This window comes from Anguilla anguilla, chromosome 3, assembly GCF_013347855.1.
Source record: "Anguilla anguilla isolate fAngAng1 chromosome 3, fAngAng1.pri, whole genome shotgun sequence".
In the NCBI taxonomy this organism is placed as follows: Eukaryota; Metazoa; Chordata; class Actinopteri; order Anguilliformes; family Anguillidae; genus Anguilla; species Anguilla anguilla.
In genome coordinates this window covers 7432312-7452760 of record NC_049203.1, presented here as the reverse complement: position 1 = coordinate 7452760, position 20449 = coordinate 7432312, and the positions used below count along the sequence as shown (strand labels likewise).

Genomic DNA, 20449 nt, shown 5'->3' with positions numbered 1-20449 from the left:
TCATAAGCTGTCTTTTCGATGGAAAAAATAGTCTTTTATAAATTCTGAGACTGTACTACAAAACGAATCCCGTATGGCAGCGATTCAGAGCTTTTCTGTGCAGGCGAACGTAGGCTGCATCCACTGAAGCACCGGACGCTCACCCGAGCGATGACATTCTTTGCGTAACGGCAGAATAGCGGCGTCTTGCAGGAGCCATGGTATTAGAAGCGTCCATCCAGTGTGAATTTATGAAAGCCTAGCATTTTAAAACGACTTTCTAATAGAATGTAGAGACAGGATTTCTAACCTAGCACCATTACGCCGTTTCCGGTTCCTAGCTGGTGTTTCCCCATTGCAAACTGTATTGGAAAAAGCAACAGATCCCGATGGCATGGACACTTACGCAAGGTCTGCCGCTTTGCCGTGCTACTGGAGCCTATTTACAGTCTACTTCAACTCAGCTCCATCACCATCACCCAACAGCCCCGAGAGCACTGCAGCAACGCGACCAGCAACCCCGGAGCCAAACCAGGAGGCATGAGGCTTGATTCAGTACATTTATCCATGCTGGTCATCGGGGTCTCCTTCGCCTGCTACTCCCCGAGTTTAAATTCCCTGCAGGACCAGGCTTACAAATCAACGGTGGTTATTGAAGGCAAGGTGCATTCGGTACCTGCGAATGTCTCCACGGAGCCGTACAGTGTGAATGTCAAAGTCCTGGATGTGTGGCCGTTGAACAGCGGTGGTTTGGAACGAGAGCAACTCGTCACCGTCGGGGAATTCGGCTCCGAGGCTCCGTGCACCACAGTGGAAAAGGACCATAGATATATATTTTTCATGGACCCAACCGACGAGCCCTTGGTATTCAGGGCATCATTTGCTCCCCTAGACACCAGTGGGAAGAATCTAAAAAAAGATGTTGGGAGAATCTTGTGCGAAGACTGCGGTAAGTTTACTCTGATCTTCTTCTCCGTGGAAAGCGCCTGATAATGCTTTATATTGCTAGATGGTGTATTTGTACACTTATATTACGTTTTATATGCATAATATATGAATTCGTATACGCCATATGCGTGTAAGCGAAATAACAATTGTCTTTTGTTTAGCTACACAAGTGAAACATCTCAGGGCGTATATAAAACGGGTTGCTATATGTGGGGCGTTCCTGCAGTTCTGCTCTTTTAACGAATTAAATATTTGCAGCTTACCTTAATATACTAGCGAACGGACACGTGCGCAGGTACCCTGAGAGTAAGACACGCGTATTGCTGACAGAATATACGTTCTTGTCATCTCATATGAAACGACGACCATTGAGAAATAAATTTTGATCTTTCATTATTCCATGTGTCAGTGCTTATAAATCTTATATTTGGTAAAGTCTGCACCAGCTGATGTAACAGGCTATATGATCGGTTAGAAACCTAATTTTGCAACAGGACTTCATTTTCACAGTGCAGTGACAGAGTCTTTATGTTGGCGTTTTTGTTGGTGGATTTGTATTTTCACGTCACAGGAATGTATCTTCCAAGTAACATACACAGTAAAATGTCCAGTGTTAATTCAACTCTTAACAGATAACATTTGGTCCCACATTTCAAACTGGGACCAAATGTTGTGTTAAGAGTTGAATTCACACTGTCACAGTGTAATTAACACTGAGTATTTTATGGTGTAAAACTACATTTCTAAATATGTAGATGGTACGCAACTTGATCGCAACTGTCATAGCCTGTATTCACAAAATTGGCAAATCAATCTGAAAATGATAATTGGGAGGATTTGTGGTCTAGGTCACAGTTGAGACTGGTCGTGCTGGCAGTGCGGCTGTGCACTCTGGTTAAGAGACTCTGTCACGCTTATTTAATATGAACTCGGTTTGGCACGAGCATTGCCTTTCTGCCAACATTCCGTTGTTCCTTTATTTACATTCTTGCAGCGGAAAGAAATATAAACCGTCATTATCAGTACGTTATTGGTGTCAGCGGTGTGAGGAGGTTTTATAGATATTGTTTCCACTTTAAAAATGTAAATCATATAGGCAGATTATGATTTGAAGTCTTGGCTACGCTCGCGCGAGGCCGTTCGCTGATAAGGAAACGTAATGGTTAGGCTACGCACAGGGCCTGCATGCACATTTAGTGATGGTGGTCAATTTTTTCCCGATAAACTTTACCTCGTGATCTGGCATGAAGGTGCTCGGAACCTTTCGCTTTGCTTCGAAGACAAAGTCAATCCAGGAACGACTTGCAAAAGAGCTGCATCCCTTTTCCTCCTGGCAGAGCTGACCCTAGGGTTTTAGTGACCCTGAACAAGAATGTAGTGGCTGCAAAGTGTTCCAAAAATAATAATAATAAAAATTACAATAACTTGAATTTTGTGGCCCTAAATTAATGCTTAGAGAGTTTATGCCAGTGGCTGGCTCTGTCCTGTGGTAATCTTATTACTAATCTTATTTGTTCTGACTGATGTTTCACACTCAATATTATAATCCATGCATATTATACTATACGTTTTTAATAATCAGTAGAAGTGCTCTACAAACAGTTGATTGGGAGTAATCGAAAATACCATAAAAACACTGCGGAGCATGTTCTGGCATGATTTTCATATTGTAACTTTTAACAATTCCTATTCTAGGACTTTGCATCTGAGAGGCTAATGGGAGGGTTCATTCAAAGCTTTTAACAGTCTGACCTTTATCAATAATGAACAACCTTGCTGCTTTTCGTAATAACACATGTACAGATTATACTGTGTCAAGATGAAATGATTAAAATAAAGATAAGAAAAGAATCTTATCTTTAGGGAATATATCTGACAGGACAAAAACAAAGGTGTAAAAAATATATTACTGGCTAAAAACTAGTCTTCAGCCTAAATATAAAAGTGACTTTTCATAATCTCGGATCATTCAGGGCAAAGAAATTGGAAATGTCTGAGGCCAAGACATTGCAAGCTGAACCCCACACAGAGTGAAGTTGGCGTGAAACTGTAACAAGCCTATGTAACTTGGTGTAGGACTACTGAGTGCTTGGTGAGTTGGTAACACTAACTTGTGAGACGCGCAGCAACTTCTCAGGGAGGTTTTAACTTATGCGAAGACTAGATAATACTTCATTCCATGCTCTGGAAGCTGGAATTCTGAACAAGCAATACCAGTACGTCCTAGAACAGACACTAGCCACAGAGAACATTCTTAGAACACAGTGTGGGCTTAATTATATAAACCAGTGGTAACCAACTCTGTTCCTGGAGATCTACCGTACTGTAGGTTTTCATTTCAACCCTAATTTTGCAAACCTGACTTTAGTAATTAGCAGCTCAACAAAATCTCTAGCTGTTGAATGAGGTGCGCTTTGTTAGGGCTGGAGTGAAAAACTTCTGGGCGGTAGGTCCCCTGGAACAGATTACTACTGATATAAACTGTGTTAGTGTGTAATGTTCCCTAGAGGTGTATGTATACATATATGGCTTGGAGGGAGACAAGTGTTACCCCCAATATTGTCACGTGTTGAAATGAAACAGCAGGGAGGCCAAGCACAGAACATGGGAGGGAAACGTTTTGTGAAAGCAACAATACTAGATCTATTGTACCGATCTACTGTACACGTGCGGAGAGAAATTAGTTTTCTTCTGGGAGGTAATTGATTATACCGAGTAATGACTGTGGTTGTAATGCCAAGGGTAGTGTCCAGCTGTTTGGACAGAATACTCTGGCGACGTCAAATTCAATGCGTAAATGCGACATGATAAGTGAAGCAAGACCTCCCGAGTCAGCAAACGGGATGAGTGCCGAGGAAGAATTTCTATCAGGCCAGCGTTGCTGCGCTTGGCATGGAATGCATATTAAAAAGGGGTTAATATAGCTCGCTGTGAACCAGTCAAGATGCCGTCACATAATGTGGGAATTTAATGCATGAAAATAATTCGAGAATGGCCCATTGTTCCGTGCTTCGGAGTCACGCGCAGGTTTTTTGAGGACAGGAGTTAACTGCGCTCGAGAGGCTTTGCGCGTGATTTCACTGACGCGGTGATGAGGACGATAAAGAGAGGGTATAAATCATGGAAACGTGCTTTAGCAAGGGAATCAGAAATTGGTTGAGAAGACAGGTCGTAGATCTTGACTCACTAATAAATTCAGCCATTTGGACCACATCAACACTAACAAAGCTATGCACTCAGTCCAGTCAGGAACTTTATATGGTACAAGCAGAGCTGTTTTGGTACCACATGGAACTACATATTGATTAAAAAGCACTTGCTTCGTGGTTATGGTCCGCTACAGCCTCGGTAAAACAAGATATATTTTATCCTTTACCGCAGTTAGGAAATATCCTTTTCACTAATTGAGTGTACACACAAACGTCTATCTAGCCAATTCCGAATTGAAATGAGCCAGTTATAACTCACTTCAGAAATTACTGGGTACCTTAACACACTTCTTGGTGTCCAAATTTTAAGTAGCCGATTGGTTAAACAGAAACTGAATCGGATTAAATTCCAGAATTGCCATTGATGAACACGGTGACGCTGATTAAACTAAACGAAATAAACAAAATATACAAACAATATACGAAATTTGCAACAGGTTAGAGCAACTGATTAAAAAGATACACTAAATTCAGGGCGATAAAGATCGTGTGCCAATGTGTTGGCGATATTGTACGTGCTGTCCGCAAAGAGCAGAAAACTGGGTTCAACAACTGTTCTCCCTTCTACATTAAACAATAGTGCTTACACAGAACATTGCGCTTAATAGCGTTGATATGTCACTCCCAGACTGTCCTCGTGCTGTGCTTCTTAAATTAAAGCAGTAGGTCAAGGGTCATTGGCTCACAAACAAGTTTGGTGTTCCAACAGCGTATGTTCTGCAAAGGTGGGTGGCACTTCCAAAAGTACATTTGCGATCCAAAACGCCCATTTCTACTGGCCACTGCATTCGACGGGAGGGAGAAACTGAACACGCCAAAATGAACGCTTGGTGTAATTAGCGAAAATATGCTCAGTAACAACTAGGCTAATATACATGTGCCGGGAACGGAGACCCAAATATGAAATAATAAGCCACAAGGTTTTGCCTAGGTTACCGGGCAGTGCCTACCAGCAGAGCGCTATTGAGCTGCAGCCCGTCGCAGACGGTCACGACTGCAGATGGGAGAGGTGAAGTACGAGCTGGGGAGGCCTCCTCTCGCGCTGACTCGGCGTATAGCTTCAAGGAACCGCGCTTAACAAGATGGAAAGAAACGAGCATTGGCACGCAGACGGAAGCACGCAGGGCCTTAACGCCGCGCGCTTAGTCTGATGTCAGCGCCTTTCATTCTTGCTGCAACCTAGCTGCACCTCGCGCCGTAGCTCACTGGGCACTGCAGCCTCTAATGTGAAATAAGTATTTGAACCTGTATGACTGGTATTCCAAGTCTATGTTCATTTATCTACTTAGACCTGCAGTCGGGATAACACGTCTTAATGACCAGGCCCTACAGTTAATCATTTTTAATGCTATATATCTTTGACGTAGTTTAGCTCATGTATGCTGATCGCAGTTCTGAGCGTGTAGATTAACAGTTTATCCCTGCTATGTAAATAGCAGTGTGTGCGTTTGCACGTGAGTGTGTCCGTATGCGTCCGACGTGCTTGTGCCAATGCGTCCCAATAACTTGTAGATATGTACAGTTATTTCACATCTGTTATTAAACGCCATGTATAGGCCTACTATGCAATAGATGTGCAAAAAAAACTAATGATACGGAGAAATGTTTTCAGTTGTGGTTATTTAGACGACAGGACCAGTGGTGCGCTTCTTGTGAATGTATAAGAACGTGGATAATTTTGCAGTTGTATATCACCATGCGTTTCTTGGTTAATTTAACAGCAATAGGCTACGTAATGCCGAATATTGTGCACAGGATCATATCCCTGTAAACACAGGGAGAATGGACCTTTCAGTGTATAGGCCAATATAGTTAGTCCTGAGAAGAAAAAAAGTTTGCCGCAGAATATTTTACTCGGGGAAAGAATTTAGAAAAATGACTAATATTTGTGTAGGCGTTCCATAGTACTGCCAATTCCTATACTCTACAAGAGAGAGGCCATGTCCAAACAAAATAACAATGCTGAGCGAAGTCAGAGGAACGCATTGCTTGTAACAATGTTTTTAAAAACTCAGTCTCAAATGAGTGATGTCGTTTTTTTTGGAAATGGCCATCTGTTCCAGTGTAGTTGGTTAGAGGAAAGAATATATACATATTAGGCGTCATCACTGTTTTCAATATTTGGTTTGTCAGTGAGCTTGGATAAGGGTATATGATGAATAATTAAACTGTGTATATGTAAACGGGTGATTCAAAAGTGGATAATAACTGTTTTCAGGAACTGTCCAATGGCGGGGGAGTTACTTCATATATCATACTTGGATTCAGGCCCATTAAACACCTGGACAGAACAGCGTGTCATCAGGGTTCAATGGTGGGTGACGTGATCAGACAAAGGGTAGCTCCTGCCTTAGAATTATACTTTTCTTGGACTGCCGTTATCTTCCATTTTTTTGTCCCTTTCTTCAATTTTTGACGAGACTTACGAACTATTGAGTAAATTGTGCGCGGATTGTTTGATACATTAATCAATAGACGAGCGTATTAAAGATAAACGGGTCTGTGGGAATTTATATTGCATCCGCATATGTTTTCTATAATTGTGCCAGTGTGTTATTAGGCAATGGTGGGATAAAAGGGACTAAGCTACAAGGATGACATCGATTCTCAGTTCTTTATTAAGCATCCGTGTATGATTTATATATATTCCACGTGTCCAGCAGCACATTTTTCAGACGAGAACATTTCACCCCCCCCCCCCCCCCCCCTAAATAAATAAATAAATCATTTAATTCTTGTCGATGCCACTGAACTGTACCCTCACCCTCAATAACCGTGGATTGTAACTTTTTCCGGCTTGTGGACAGCCGTCAGTAAATCTAAACTGCGTCAATGATCGCGCCTCTATCGGCAGATGTCGCCCTTTGTGATATTTTGGCAGGTTTTCTGCAGCACAGCCGCGTTCACACCGCATTCATAATACACTATATAGATGCATCAAACATTGGCCCTGTTTACATGACATCTACGTCGGAGCATAAGTCCCAATTCTTGAAATGGTGACAGTTTGTGGCACCATGTGTGCGTGAGTGTGTGTGCGCGCGCTTACGTAGGCCTCATGTCGCTGAAGTGCTGTTCAAAAAATAAGCTTCGTCTCATTTTATACACAAATACGATGGCCTGCCTGTATGTCATTCTAAGGCGTTCATGTCTCGTACAGGGTGCTTGGTAGTATGGAAACTACGCAGCATTGACGTCTCCTTATCTGTTTTTCGAGGCAGAGCAATGAATGTGACCTGAATGCAACGTATGATTTAATAATGGAATGAGCCGCCTAACTCATTCAGAACAGATCGTTGAAGGATCGAATGCACTAAAACGCTTTCGCGGCGTTGGCTGTCGCATCCGAAGCTGCATTCTGCCGTAAATTGTGTAGTAACGGATTTCTGTCAATATTTTCATTTTCCTCGAGAACGATTCTCCTTATTGCAACAATTTCCTGGGAGTTACGTCGCATCTTAGAATGAACAAGTGTGTGCGTATATGTATTTGTTGCTTACACGTTGGTTAAAATCAAGACGAATTGATTAGTATTTCGGAAGGATCGGTGACCTACAACCGTCTGTTGATGCAAGTCGTACTCTTGCTCCGTTAAAAAAAAAAACCCTGTTATTTGTGTAAGAACTTCCAGCCGGCGACACTGCGCGCGGGCAGGTGATATTTGCTCACGTAGGTCGCTGGTGTGTGTGAGGCGGAGGGGGAGCAGCGGAGAAGAGATGCTTCATCGGCGAAAGAATAATTCGCTTTTGCTTTTCGCTGGAAAAATTACGTTTATTTAAATCCCACTGGTGGACTACAAAACGGATCGTATATGGCGTGTTTGCTGCGTTTATGTGCAGCGAATGTAGATAATTTGCAGTGAAGCACAGGACGCCCACCCGAGCGATGACATCCTCTGGGTTAAGATAGATTAGCGGCGTCTTGCTGGAGCCATGGTATTAGAAGCGTCCATCAAAGACAAATCTATACAATCCCCTGCATTTTAAAATGACTTTCTCGCAGAATGCAGTGACAGGATTTCTAACCTAGCACCATTACGCCGTTTCCGGTTCCTAGCTGGTGTTTCCCCATTGCAAACTGTATTGGAAAAAGCAGCAGATCCCGATGGCATGGACACTTACGCAAGGTCTGCCGCTTTGCCGTGCTACTGGAGCCTATTTACAGTCTACTTTAACTCAGCTCCATCACCATCACCCAACAACCCCGAGAGCACTGCAGCAACGCGACCAGCAACCCCGGAGCCAAACCAGGAGGCATGAGGCTTGATTCAGTACATTTTTCCATGCTGGTCATCGGGGTCTCCTTCGCCTGCTACTCCCCGAGTTTAAATTCCCTGCAGGACCAGGCTTACAAATCAACGGTGGTTATTGAAGGCAAGGTGCATTCGGTACCTGCGAATGTCTCCACGGAGCCGTACAGTGTGAATGTCAAAGTCCTGGACGTGTGGCCGTTAAACAGTGGTGGTTTGGAACGAGAGCAGCTAGTCACCGTCGGGGAATTCGGCTCAGAGGCTCCGTGCACCACAGTGGAAAAGGACCATAGATATATATTTTTCATGGACCCAACCGACGAGCCCTTGGTATTCAAGGCATCGTATGCTCCCCTAGACACCAATGGGAAGAATCTAAAAAAAGATGTTGGGAGGATCTTGTGCGAAGACTGCGGTAAGTTTATTCTCTATTCTTGTCCGTTGTCGGAGCGCTTGGTGATACAGTATTCATAGGTGGAATATTTGTACATTTACGTTTGGTTTTAATTGATTGCATGTCTTATTCTTCCACATTCCCAACGTCTACAGACTGACTCGTGGAAGACCGTTTTTAGGGTGAATAACAGATTGGTTATTGTGAGGCGTCTCTGCAGCATTGTTCTATTCAACGACTGAAACATTTAGAGGTTTCTATAATGCACAAGGCAACACACACACACACACACACACACACAGTATTTCATGCATACTTTCTTGTCAATGCTAAGCGGAACTGTGTTGATAGGGAAAATACGAATTGCAGTTTATGCGGTATTACGCACCCTTGGCCTGTAATCCCGTTTAATACGTATAGATCTGCTTTATGCTAATATGTGAAATGTGGATACTGTTGGAAATGTGTGGTTTTGTATTACCCTGTCTAATGAAAACTAAACATTTCCTAGTTCTCATGTCAGTATAATTGAAGTTGGCTCTGAATTGGCACAGCATATGAAAATATGTCATGTTTTTATTGGTGACAACGGTAATCATGATATTTTCCATGTGAGGATTGGTGTTGTATAGGTGCAGGCGGTGTTGGTTTGAATTCTCGTGAATGGGCCTGTTCATCTGGATCACATAAACTCGTTCGGCACACACACCGTATTTGCTCTCCCCCATCAATATCCGGTTGCGTTTTTTGATTTATTCGTTTTCATAGGAGGGGAATTAAATGCCAATAACCGCACGCTACGAGTAACCTGGGTGGTCGTAATTACGGCGAAGGATCAAATATGTTGGTTCTGTAAAAATAAAACATACAGGCGGATGTTGCTTCTTGTCTTATTTTCACGAGGGCCCTTGTCGTGTTGTTGGGTGGAGGTGTTATGGCACACACATTATTGAGTCGAACAGACGTTCCAAGTCAGTTGTTGTGTATTGTCAAGTAGCTGAATATTCATACTATTACTATTCTATTCGTCGTAAGCAAGGAACTGGTGTCAATTTGCTGTTTGAACACAACGGATTTTCTCGCGGTATCTGAAACGAGGGTGTTAATATCCCGGAGCTCAGCTCTTAGCAGAATCGCCTTCTTTTTTCTTTACATTCATCGTTTTACTTTCAGATTGGCATTCCACTGGGGTATATGACAGTGTGTTTGTGTGTGTGTGTGTGTGTGTGTGTTTTAAGCAACAGTCTCTAACCGTCTAAACCTCAGTCTTCACTTGGTATATTCATATTCAAAAATAAATAAACTAAAAGTTAAGCAAAACCGCCTGGAGACAGATTTTGTCGTCTATCTGAACGTGGCCTTGTCCAGGGTGCTGGAAAGCTGCAGAGAGAGCACACAGGCCGATGGCAGCGCTAGTTTTCAGATGCTTGTTGTGAATATGTTATTTTCGATGTGAAAACAGTAATACCAATTTACCTGCTTTACTGAGCCTTTGTATCAGAAGGGAGCACAATATTTTTGGTTTTATGCTTCACATGTGTTCTGTCAGTTAGCGGTTGCACAATGAATGAATAAATAAATAAAATCAGCCAAGATTCCAGTATCCAGGATTCAAATACTTGAGATTTTAAGGCAAGAAAACATCTTGCCTTAAAAATGGCACACCCTTTTAGTGAAGAGTATTATTAGAAAAGGGCTCTTGTGGCCTCGTCTGTGGTCTGATAGGTTGGTTCGACCCACTTTCAAAGCATGTCTTGCCAGAGAGGTTTTCAAAGGTTACACGGCGTCTTTTTCGTCTCGAGGCCTGCACGCTTCCCGCTTCACCCGTCTCTTTAAGAATTTCATTTAACACGTCGAACAGCCGTCTCAGCTGGGTCGTATGGAGTTTCACACGTTTCTTTTTCTTCTTCTGTTTAATCTGTACGCGTAAGTGTCGCCAATGGAAGTTATCTCCGAGGAACTGTAATGAATTTGACATCTGAGGCATTCTAAGAGGAGTCAGTGCCCAGTGGATCATTTTGAATGTGCGCTTCACTCCAGAATATTTTTGAAGACTAAATGCGTTGGTAACTATGCCAGTATTAAGTATAGGCCTATGCATCTTACGTGAATAGTGATGAGACATAAAACTGTGAATTCGTATGGGAGTAATTTTAAGCGCCTAATGGGGAAAGCATGACCCCTTGGCTGTCCCTGTTGTGGGTGGTCTGGAGAACTGGAAAGGTTTGGGCATGCTTAGCAAGCAATAATTAGCAGAGGCAGATTAACATCGACTGAGGACTGCTCAAACTACAGTTTGGAAATGGTATCATTTTCTTTTTTGTGAGTCCGCATTATTTTTATTAAGCAAATAAATGAATTGCATTGTTGTAATGGAAAGATTCACATCCTCTGTATTATAGTCAAAACGGTTACCTATTCTGACTATAATAAACTTTTTTTTTGGGAGACAAACTGTGTCATACCTATTCCATATGAAGCTACAGGCCTGCCTTCCATAAATATATGTGGCCAAGGCAGTAGGCAAGGCCTATTATATTGGTTGCATTTTAACACACGGATATGACAAAGCGTATTCCATTTCTCAGTGAAACCGTATAAATGTGATTGAACATTGCAGAAAGTGCTTCACTTGAACTAGGCAGATGGCGTCTTATATTTTCTACATGAAAATATTGACATTTATGTTTTTATTTATGTTTTTCCCGGGACCATTTTGTGCTCTCTGCCCTGCGAGAACCTTCCTCTCTACTTTACACTGGAACCTGAAATAGAGGGAGGGTGTTTCTGCATCGGGAGAGCTGGATTCTGTTCCTCTGCTTGCTTGCTTGCTCGTTTCAATATCATTAAAAGCCCTGCCATCCAATTTCTGTCACCATTTAAGCTAAACAGGCTTTTTTTCTTTTCTTTTGGCTTGTGGGGGATCTTTTGGGAATACTTTCTGCTGTAATGGTTTTGGCAAAAAAAAAAAAAAAACTTTTTTGTGTGTGATTAACAACATAGTATCGCTATTGTACTGGCTTCAGAAAAGAAAAACAGCAACAGAAAATAATAATTGTAATAACAATACCAATGATTACATATCTGCCTGTACATACATTCACTGACCCATACCCACTCACAAAAACACATATTGTAATATATTGATATATGGCGTAGCTCTTGTTGATGCTGGAGTTGTATGTCCCTGTTGCCATTGGCGCCAGCCCCTTTCATCACCAGAAAGCAAATTGTGCGGACAGACAAGCTGTCTGCCTGACTGGAGGGAGGTTGAACAGAAAGTGCGTCGGGTCTGCCTTGCCTGCAGGAATTGTGGGGATAAAAATATTTTCGTCCCACATGACTCAGCCTAGATGGAGAGCCTGTGGATGCAGGAGCAAAGGAGTGGCAGGGACCGGAGCCCAGCCACAGCCTGTCAACTGCAGAGACTGTGGAGCGCTGGGGGAGACTGCGTGCGTAACCAGGGGGTTGTGGGTTTGAGTCCTGGACAGGGTCACTGCTGCTGTTGCCGATTTTGGGAAGTATGTCGGACTGTGTAAATGGACGGTGTGTTATTTAATGGATGAAGACTTCTGCAGAGCATTTGAATTATTTAAAACCAGGGGAGATTTGTGTGTGTGCGTGTGTGTGTGTGTGTGTGTGTGTGTGTGGGTGTGTGCGTGTGCGTGTGTGTGCATGTGTTCGCGCTCCTGCGTGTGTGTGTGTGTGTGTCTTATTTCCCTCCCTGTTTATGAAGACTCCAAGCTGCACATCTTGAAATAAGTAATGTGAGTTTTGGCTCATTAAGACTGGCTGTTGCTCTTCAACAAAAGCTGGTTTGGTTACCTTTTTTTTTTTTTTCTTAACCAAAGTATCAAAGATCTCTATAGACCTGCATGTTTGTGAGGTAACTGGGCTTGTGAATAGGAGGTTGCAGGTTTTAGGCCCTTAGCTCATCCTGGCTGTGCCCTCAGGCAAACTGAATTTTTTAAATCTGAGCTGCTTCAGCTAATAATTATTTATGTAAATGGAAAATGTGTAAAATCTGAGCTGAGTGAGTCACGCATTTCATCATTTTCATAATTTCATAATTTCATAATTTCTTTTCACTTTTTTATCTTGCACGCATATTCACAAATAATCTGTCCACTTTCACAGTGTTACAGCAATATTGTGTTTAACACATACACTGTTTTGAACATTGCAGATAGTGGCTTATATATCATGCACATTTGTAATTATGTGTGATTTTTTAAATATATGATAGGTAATCACATATATTACAAATAACCATATTTTATGCAGGATTTACCATAATGTCAAAGCCTTAAATGGTTTCTAATTTCTGATCACACCCATAGACACTCCATCCATCAATAACCTGTCAGTGAATAATAGTGACGGGGCGTCAAATTACATTTCATATCGCGCTGTTGATGTTGTGCTTGCGCACCGAGTGGCTCGTCGGAGCCCGCGGTGGAAACCGGAGAGGGTAACACGGCAAGGGTAGCGCGAAAAGAGAGGGGCACCGGAGGGCAAACACGACAAAAGTAGATGCCCCCCCAAAAAAAAAAAAGGAAAACAAAAACAGGAAAAAGGCGCGGTCGGATTTCTGAGCCGCCGCCGAGGCGGTTGCCCGTTGCCGTGGGGATTATAATTAGAGCCGTGACTCCGCCCTGGGGACTGAAATCTCAGCAGCTGTTGCTGGTGCTGGGTCCTCAGGCTGGAGCTCCTGCAGCAGGACAGCAGGGTTTCGGGGTGCGGGGGGGGGGGGGCGGGGTGTCAGGGGGTGGGAGAGGACGGGGTTATCAGAGACTCGAGGGCTGACGTTAGAACCGTGGGCCTGTTTCATCCACCCGCTGCTCAGCACAGGGGAGGCAGGAAATTCAGCTGTTAAATACCGAATTAAGATAAAAATGCTCCGCAATTATCTCTCTGTCTCTCTCACTCTGAGTGGTGCTGAGGAGCTGGATGCGCTGCCCCTTCTTAATGTTTGGTTGATCTCTCTCTCCCTCTCTCTTTCTCTCTCTCTCTGTCTCTTCCTCTTCCTCGCTCTCTCTCTCTCTCTCTCTCTTTTCCTCTCCCTCTCTCTCTTCCTCTCTCTCGCTTTCTCTCTCTCTCTGCATGACGACATGGCTGAGGGCGAAAACAGAGACTCAAGCTGAGGTGCTGCATCATGTCTTCTGTTATCCTGGCCTGAAAACCAGCCATTACACTCCCACATTTAGCATTGTCATTCTGGCAGAATACTGCATGCTGGGAAAGACTTCTGTGACTGCAGCACATGTCGCCCTGCAATTATAGGCAGTAACATTGAATTATGTATTTGCATATTTTTGTTCAGGGTTTTTTGTTGTTGTTGTGAAGAGTCAGGGATAAAATGGCAACTAATTGTATGACAGTGTCTGGACTCCCATGATCCCAGTGCCAGTGTTATATACTTACTCTAGGAGTATCATATACTGTACCAGTGTCATATATCTTATGGCAGCGTTATTCCCACTGTACCAGTGTTACATTCACTGTGCCAATGTTATACTCACTGCACCAGTGCTATACTCACTGAATCTGTGTTACTCTAACTGCACAGGTGCTATACTCACTGCGTCAGTATTGCTGCACTCACTGCAGCAATTTTACAGACACTGCATGTGTTACAGTCATTGCGCCAATGTTATACTCACTGCACCAGTGGTACACAACTGTTACAGCCACTGCACAAGTGTTACAGTCCCTCTACCAGTGTTATAGTCACTGCATGGGTGTTATACTCAGTGCACTGGTGTTAAATCATCCTGTTGTATTAGAATATGGACCACGTGTAGTGTGTAGATTATTATTATTGTTATTATTATTATTATTATTATTGATCTCTGAAGTAATGTATTCGAGAAACTAAGACATTTTGCATAATGTGTGCGCATTTTTTCCTTCTCAACTTCATAATGGCTACAGTCCCTGTTTAACGGAAGCATTATTTATTTATGGTGGAGTAATGCATGCAGGTATGTTCTGTTGATATTCTTCTGGCAGCCACTTGAGGTAGCGAGCCCGCTGTAGGCGCAGCACTATCAGACACTACTGGCTTTTTTTTTTTTTTTTCTCTCCAGTGTTGCCATGGCGACTGTCTGCCACAGTGTTCCAACACTGATCTCAGGCCAGTGATAAGTGAAGCTAGCTCTTCACTTCAGGCATAGAAGCACTGATCGGTAGCGTTTCTTTTGAACCATCCGGGCCACGGGCACCATGGACAGCGCTTTATGTTAAATTGTCCGATCCTTTTCCAAAGGGCCCTTGGGGTAATCTGGAACGTAAAGTCTGTAAAATTCAGATGGGGTCTACTACCCCCTGGGGTGGTGGGCGGCTCCATTGCTGCGGAGTTTGGTCTGTATGCTGCTTCGTGATGCCACGCCCTCCCCTGTAGGCAGACCTTCCCTGATTACAGGGCATGACTGTTCGTTGTTTGTAACAGAACAGGAGCTGTAAGCTAGCGGTGCCCCTCACTATACTGGTTCCAGTTCCGGTTCTGGTTCTGGTTCTGGTTCTGGTTCTGCTTTGTCCCCTTAAGTGACCTTTGGAGCAGCAGCGCCAGTCCGCACCCCCTCCCCCCCCCCCCCCCCCCCCCCGCCACCCTCTACCTTAGATGCAGCAGCAGGTCGTAAGATTTAGTGCACTGTCTCTCCACCCCACCCCTCTCTGCCTTCATAATGGTTCATTTAAGTCTTTTAAATTTCATATCATTTATTTATGTGGCAATAATGCTGCAGGTGCTTCAGATAATATTCTTTCTGAATGGAAAGGGGAGCCTATGCGAGGGCTTGTTATTGGTGCTGGCTGCGGACCCTGTCATATATTACACGCCATTACTGTAATTTTATATCGACAGCTCTCCAGGGTGAACATGTCCCGCCTCCCACATTTGTGTGCAAACGTTTTGGGAAGTAGATGTCTGGGTGACCAGAAACACAGGGTATAGAGAGTGGCTACTGGTGGAGCCTGGCTCAGGTTGTCAACCATTGACCAATAGGAGCCAATCAACACCAAATGCTGAAGTCATTAGTTGGTTGAAATCTTGAAGTCTTGAAGTTGAAGTCATTGAGAGTGAGCCTTTAAAGCTCCTATGTGTGATATTCATGGAACTGAAACCTGATTTTTATTTTTTGGTAACATGGAAACTTGCTATCAGAGGTCACCGTGGTTGCACCTTTTGTCCAAGGAAGTAAAACGGAATCAATTCTGTAAGTTCTCCAGGGAGATATTAAAAGATAGCGTGCGGTTATGAGTGTAAGCTATGTAAGTTGACCCCGTGTGCCGGTGCTGAACATGTAAGTGAATCACCCTGCCCCGCGCTGGACAGGGCCAGTCTGCGGTCGGACGGATCCAGCGCGGTCCCGTCCCTCCGTGTGTGGGGGGGTCAGCGTGTCGGGTCAGGCCCTCGTCAAGCCGCGTCCGACGTTAAGGAACCGCTCCGCTCGTCTGCCTCGGGGTCGCAAGGGAGCCGCCTCCCGGGGGCCCCCCCCGTCCCGGTGGAAATACATCTGGATTAAAACGGAAAGGGCCTAAGACGGGTCCGCATCGATTTCAGCCAAACGTAATGATGAATGTTCCGTTTCGACGGCCGTTCGTTCTGTCCCCCCCCCCCCGCTCCCGCTCCTAACGAGCTAGCCGAGCCGCCGCTAGCTCGTTAGCGGAGCAGACGGCCTACGGCGGGGGCGTGCTGCCGGGCCGCTGCTGACCTTCTGGTCCGACGCAGACGCAGTAAGGTAATGATGTGAGCGCTTAACTTCTAAACGTTCTCACGCTTTATCCAAAGCAAGAGACGGCGATCATGTAGGCGTGCTGTGCATTCGACGTGTGCCTTTCAGCCAATGAGCGGCGGTGCTTGAAAGTGATGTCACAATGCCTAATTGTTTCTGTTCCCAAACCCCCCAGCTGATGCAAAAAAAAAAAAACGTTCTCACAATGTTGCTGCCATGTTGTGGGAATGTTATAACAATTGACAAAATATTCCGGTAGCATTGTGAGAACATTTTGTGTTAGCTGGGTTGTTGCCCAGGTTACCATCATTCATTCCCTCCTGTTTGATTAATGCAGCCCTACCGTCTGACGGGGTAGATGTGAGCGGGTGAATTTGGCACCCATGTCCTCTGTCTGTGCCAGGGAGACGTGCTGTTCAGTTATATGTCCTAACTGCCATTGTGTTAATGCCAAACATCTGCACACCAACAGGTTTCCTGAGTCTAATACGCAGATCTTCACCATTTACAACTGTCCTGGCTGGAGAGGAGCATTTACATTGACGGACACGTCTAAGCATTTAGCGGACGCTATTATCCAGTGCGACACAAACGAGGCAGTTCAAGCTTTTAAAACACACTTTCGGCTGGACGTTTATTGAAGTAAAAATCGGGTTGCTCCCCGGAACAACAGTGCCCAACCTGGGAATTGAACCTGAAACCTCTCTAAGTTACAAGCACCGTTCCCGTAGTTACCGTTACACCGCACCGTGGCAACGCGCTGCGGGCTGATTGGCTGTCAGACCCGGGCTCCCTGGCTCTTAGTTAATATTAAGCACGGCGCCTAGCACGCTTTCAGAGGCGCTGTGGTTTTCAGGAGCGTGCTCAGAGGATTGCTTTGACCTTGGGTTAAAAAAAAATAAAAATAAATAAATAAATAAAAAATCCCCACGAGTCAGAGGAAGAAAGGTGGATTAATGAGAGGAGGGTAAGAAAGGAAGCAACGGTGAAAGGGTGAAGGTTGCGTGAGTGAGTGAAAGTTAGAGGCGCTCGCGGTCCGAGAGCTCCCCGTGATTTATGCGAAGGGATAAAAGGAAGGGAGGATACTGCCTGTCAGCGCTGAGGTCAGAGATGTCCCGTAAGTCTCCTTGCATCGATTCCTCGTCCAACCTGCACCGGGCGGATTCCGGCGAGAGAAGAGGAGTGATGTGACGCCATCTTTTTTTACCCGCTTCTTCCTGGTGTCAGAATGATCTGGGTCTGAATTCTGCTGCAGATGCTGCAAGGGGCGTCCGTCTGCAGTCTTGCAAAACCGCGAATGAGACCCTGCGTGCTCTGATGACGCAAGGCAAAGGCCAATGTGAGATGCGATCTGCAGAGGAAGAGCGGGCGTATGCTTTTAAAAGCGCGTGAATAGGAAACGGACAGCCTTTCCGACAGCGTGGACGTGAGCTTATTCAGACATTTTGGCCTTTGTACCACCCAGCTAACATCTTACATTTTCATTTAGTATATTTCAGTGATGGAGAGAAAATGACCATGCTTGGGTCAAATGTACGAATGCACATTTCAGTTTATTTTTTTGTCCGTTTCAGAAAACAGTCACATATTTTTTGTGGTTATTCTGAAAACACTGTGATTGGTGGGGAGTGACCTTTTAAGTCTTCATGCTGGTAGCATAGTGCAGATAGGTGATAATCTTCAGAGGAGACTTTGGAGGCTTGGTCATGCATCAGTCTCTGTCCTCCGTTCTCAGAATCTGTACTAATCCAGTCCTTCGATATGTGAAACAGTCACTAAAACATGCACTCAAATTAGGAAATGGGCTCCTGTTACCCTCACCGCACCTGCATGGGAGCAGGACCTGGATATGGCGCACATCTGGATGATTCTAGATGAATTCTAGACGACTCATTGGAATCCATGTTGCCCTGGGATCACTTCCGCATTCCATATGTACACACAGTGTTCGTATGCAATTTAAAGGTTCTTCACAGAATTTGTACCTCTTAAACAAAATTGGCCTCTCATTTCTGAACGAGTTTTTGGGTTGGGTTGTGTCCCAGTTTGGCGGAATTCCGGTTTTAAGTCTTTGTTCTCTGTGAATAACGAAGTAGCATACTTAGCCCACTCCGCTCTCAGTGGGCCAAACCATTCTTAATAGCAGTAGTTTTGTCTAGCCTGTGCCTTATTTTTGGACAGCCATTTGGAGGTAAGCTTACCCCACCCTCAAATGGCCACTGGCTAAGAGACGTTATGCAATACCTTGGGGTGGAAGCAATTCAGAGGGTTTCTGCAGTTGTGCATTAAATTTGTGAATAATGGTGCGGGGCTTGGAGCTGCTTTAGAGGCACTGGGGCCTTGGGTGGGTCCTTTCTCTCTCTCCCTCTCTCTCTCTCTCTCTCTCTCTCTCTCTGTCTCTGTCTGTCTGTCTCTCTTTCTTTATCTGTCTCTATATCTGTCTGTCTCTGTCTCTCTCTGTATCTGTCTGTCTGTCTGTCTTTTTTCTTTTATTTTATCGGTTTCTTTTTCCCCCTCAGTGGGGGTTGGGTCATGGTGGGGTGGAGTGCAGTGTTTGGTTTTCGGGGTGGATGGGTAGATGTCGGGGGGCTGTTGTTTGATGGAATTAAAAATGGATTTGGGTGCTGGGGGGGGGGAGGGATTTTGGGAAGATACTGTGAGGTGGGGAGGGATACCAAAACGTGGATATAGATCATTTCAGCAAACTGATGGCAGTGAATTATGTACATCGCACATTTTTACATAACCACTAAGTATAGATATACTTGCATGCATACTTGCATGCTTTCTATGTGTAGTGGTAGATTGTGCATGGAAGCCTCAAAATATCCATGCAATCTGCTATTTTTGCCCTGACAGACCCATGTAAAATGTTTAATTACTCCAAGGTTATAGCGGGTCTCCTTGCATAAGGCAAGGCAATCGGGATCCCCTGATTGTTAAATAAAAACAAATTAATTGGCATGAAATAAATGCAATTTTCCGAGATAATTCCTGGATATATTACCAATCTCGCCAGGTAAATGGTGTGGAACATGAATGGCTTTTGAAGGCGCATAAAGAGGCTCCCTCGTTTATTTCCTTGTTAGAGAGGCTTGGTGAAAACCTGGCGCGGTTTTAAGAGGTGAAATAAACGGCGGCGCGGCTGCTGCGCGGAGACGTGGGATCTCCGCCTCTCGGCTCGATCCGCGGTAAATCCGAACGCTCAGCGCGGGCTTCGGACGACAGGCGGTCTGAGTTTATCCGAGCGTAATCGACGCGATGAAAGCGCCCCTGATTTGTTTTCCGAGACCCCGCTCCCCCAAATGTGTTGAGTTTGGAATAATTTCTTTTTTAATTTACCCGCGGCCCTCGTCCCGCGTGACTCACGCTTTAGGCTACGCTACGCGACGCTCGTTTGCGCGCCCGGGCTCTAGTTTCGGCAGTGAAGGGTGAACGATCCCGTGCCGTCTGAAATGCCGTTTTCCGCTTTAATTGCACGTTGCAGAGGAAATATAAAGCCCTCGTTTTCGGGTTGATTCCCGAGAGCATCGCCGAATTGAAGTTTGTGTTTCTCGGGTGTGGCTTTTGTCGGCCGAGCCCCTCTGTTTGTGCTTTTTATTCAGTTCTGAGGAAAGCCGGGGAGGCCGGCTAGTCCGTTTTTTAATAATGAAGTGAATGTATGCTTTCTTAACGAGCGACCGCTGGATGTTTCATTTAACTTAAGTATTATTATCTTTTTAATGGCGCGACTTGGCTCAGAGCGCGGAGTTTCGCAGGTATTACTGGCGCCCTGGTTGGTTGGCCGGTTGTTACGAAGACGGGTCGCCCTGTTGAAGGGTACGGCCTTCCAGGGCTCGTCTGGGGGGTTTGAAACCCACACTTTGGGTCCGCAGGTGAGAGCTCCTGAACGGGCTCCGCTCTGACACTGTTTGAGAGCAGGCTCTTTTCATCT

The 20449-nt window shown here is 44.7% G+C and overlaps 1 protein-coding gene across 6 annotated transcripts in view; it reads left to right on the top strand.

The window, feature by feature from the left end:
• The first annotated feature begins 155 nt into the window (after positions 1-155).
• The window catches only part of LOC118222250 (pro-neuregulin-2, membrane-bound isoform-like), a 119745-nt gene continuing 99451 nt past the window's right edge, over positions 156-20449 (top strand). For 3 of the 6 annotated variants that reach the window (XM_035407673.1, XM_035407670.1, XM_035407672.1), the window contains exon 1: positions 7201-8800. In XM_035407673.1, the coding sequence (XP_035263564.1) occupies positions 8392-8800 (409 nt within the window). In that variant the 5' untranslated portion in view covers positions 7201-8391. Of the gene's footprint in view, positions 929-7198; positions 8801-20449 lie in introns of those variants that run through there. The other 3 variants (XM_035407674.1, XM_035407675.1, XM_035407671.1) reach the window with 2 other exon arrangements.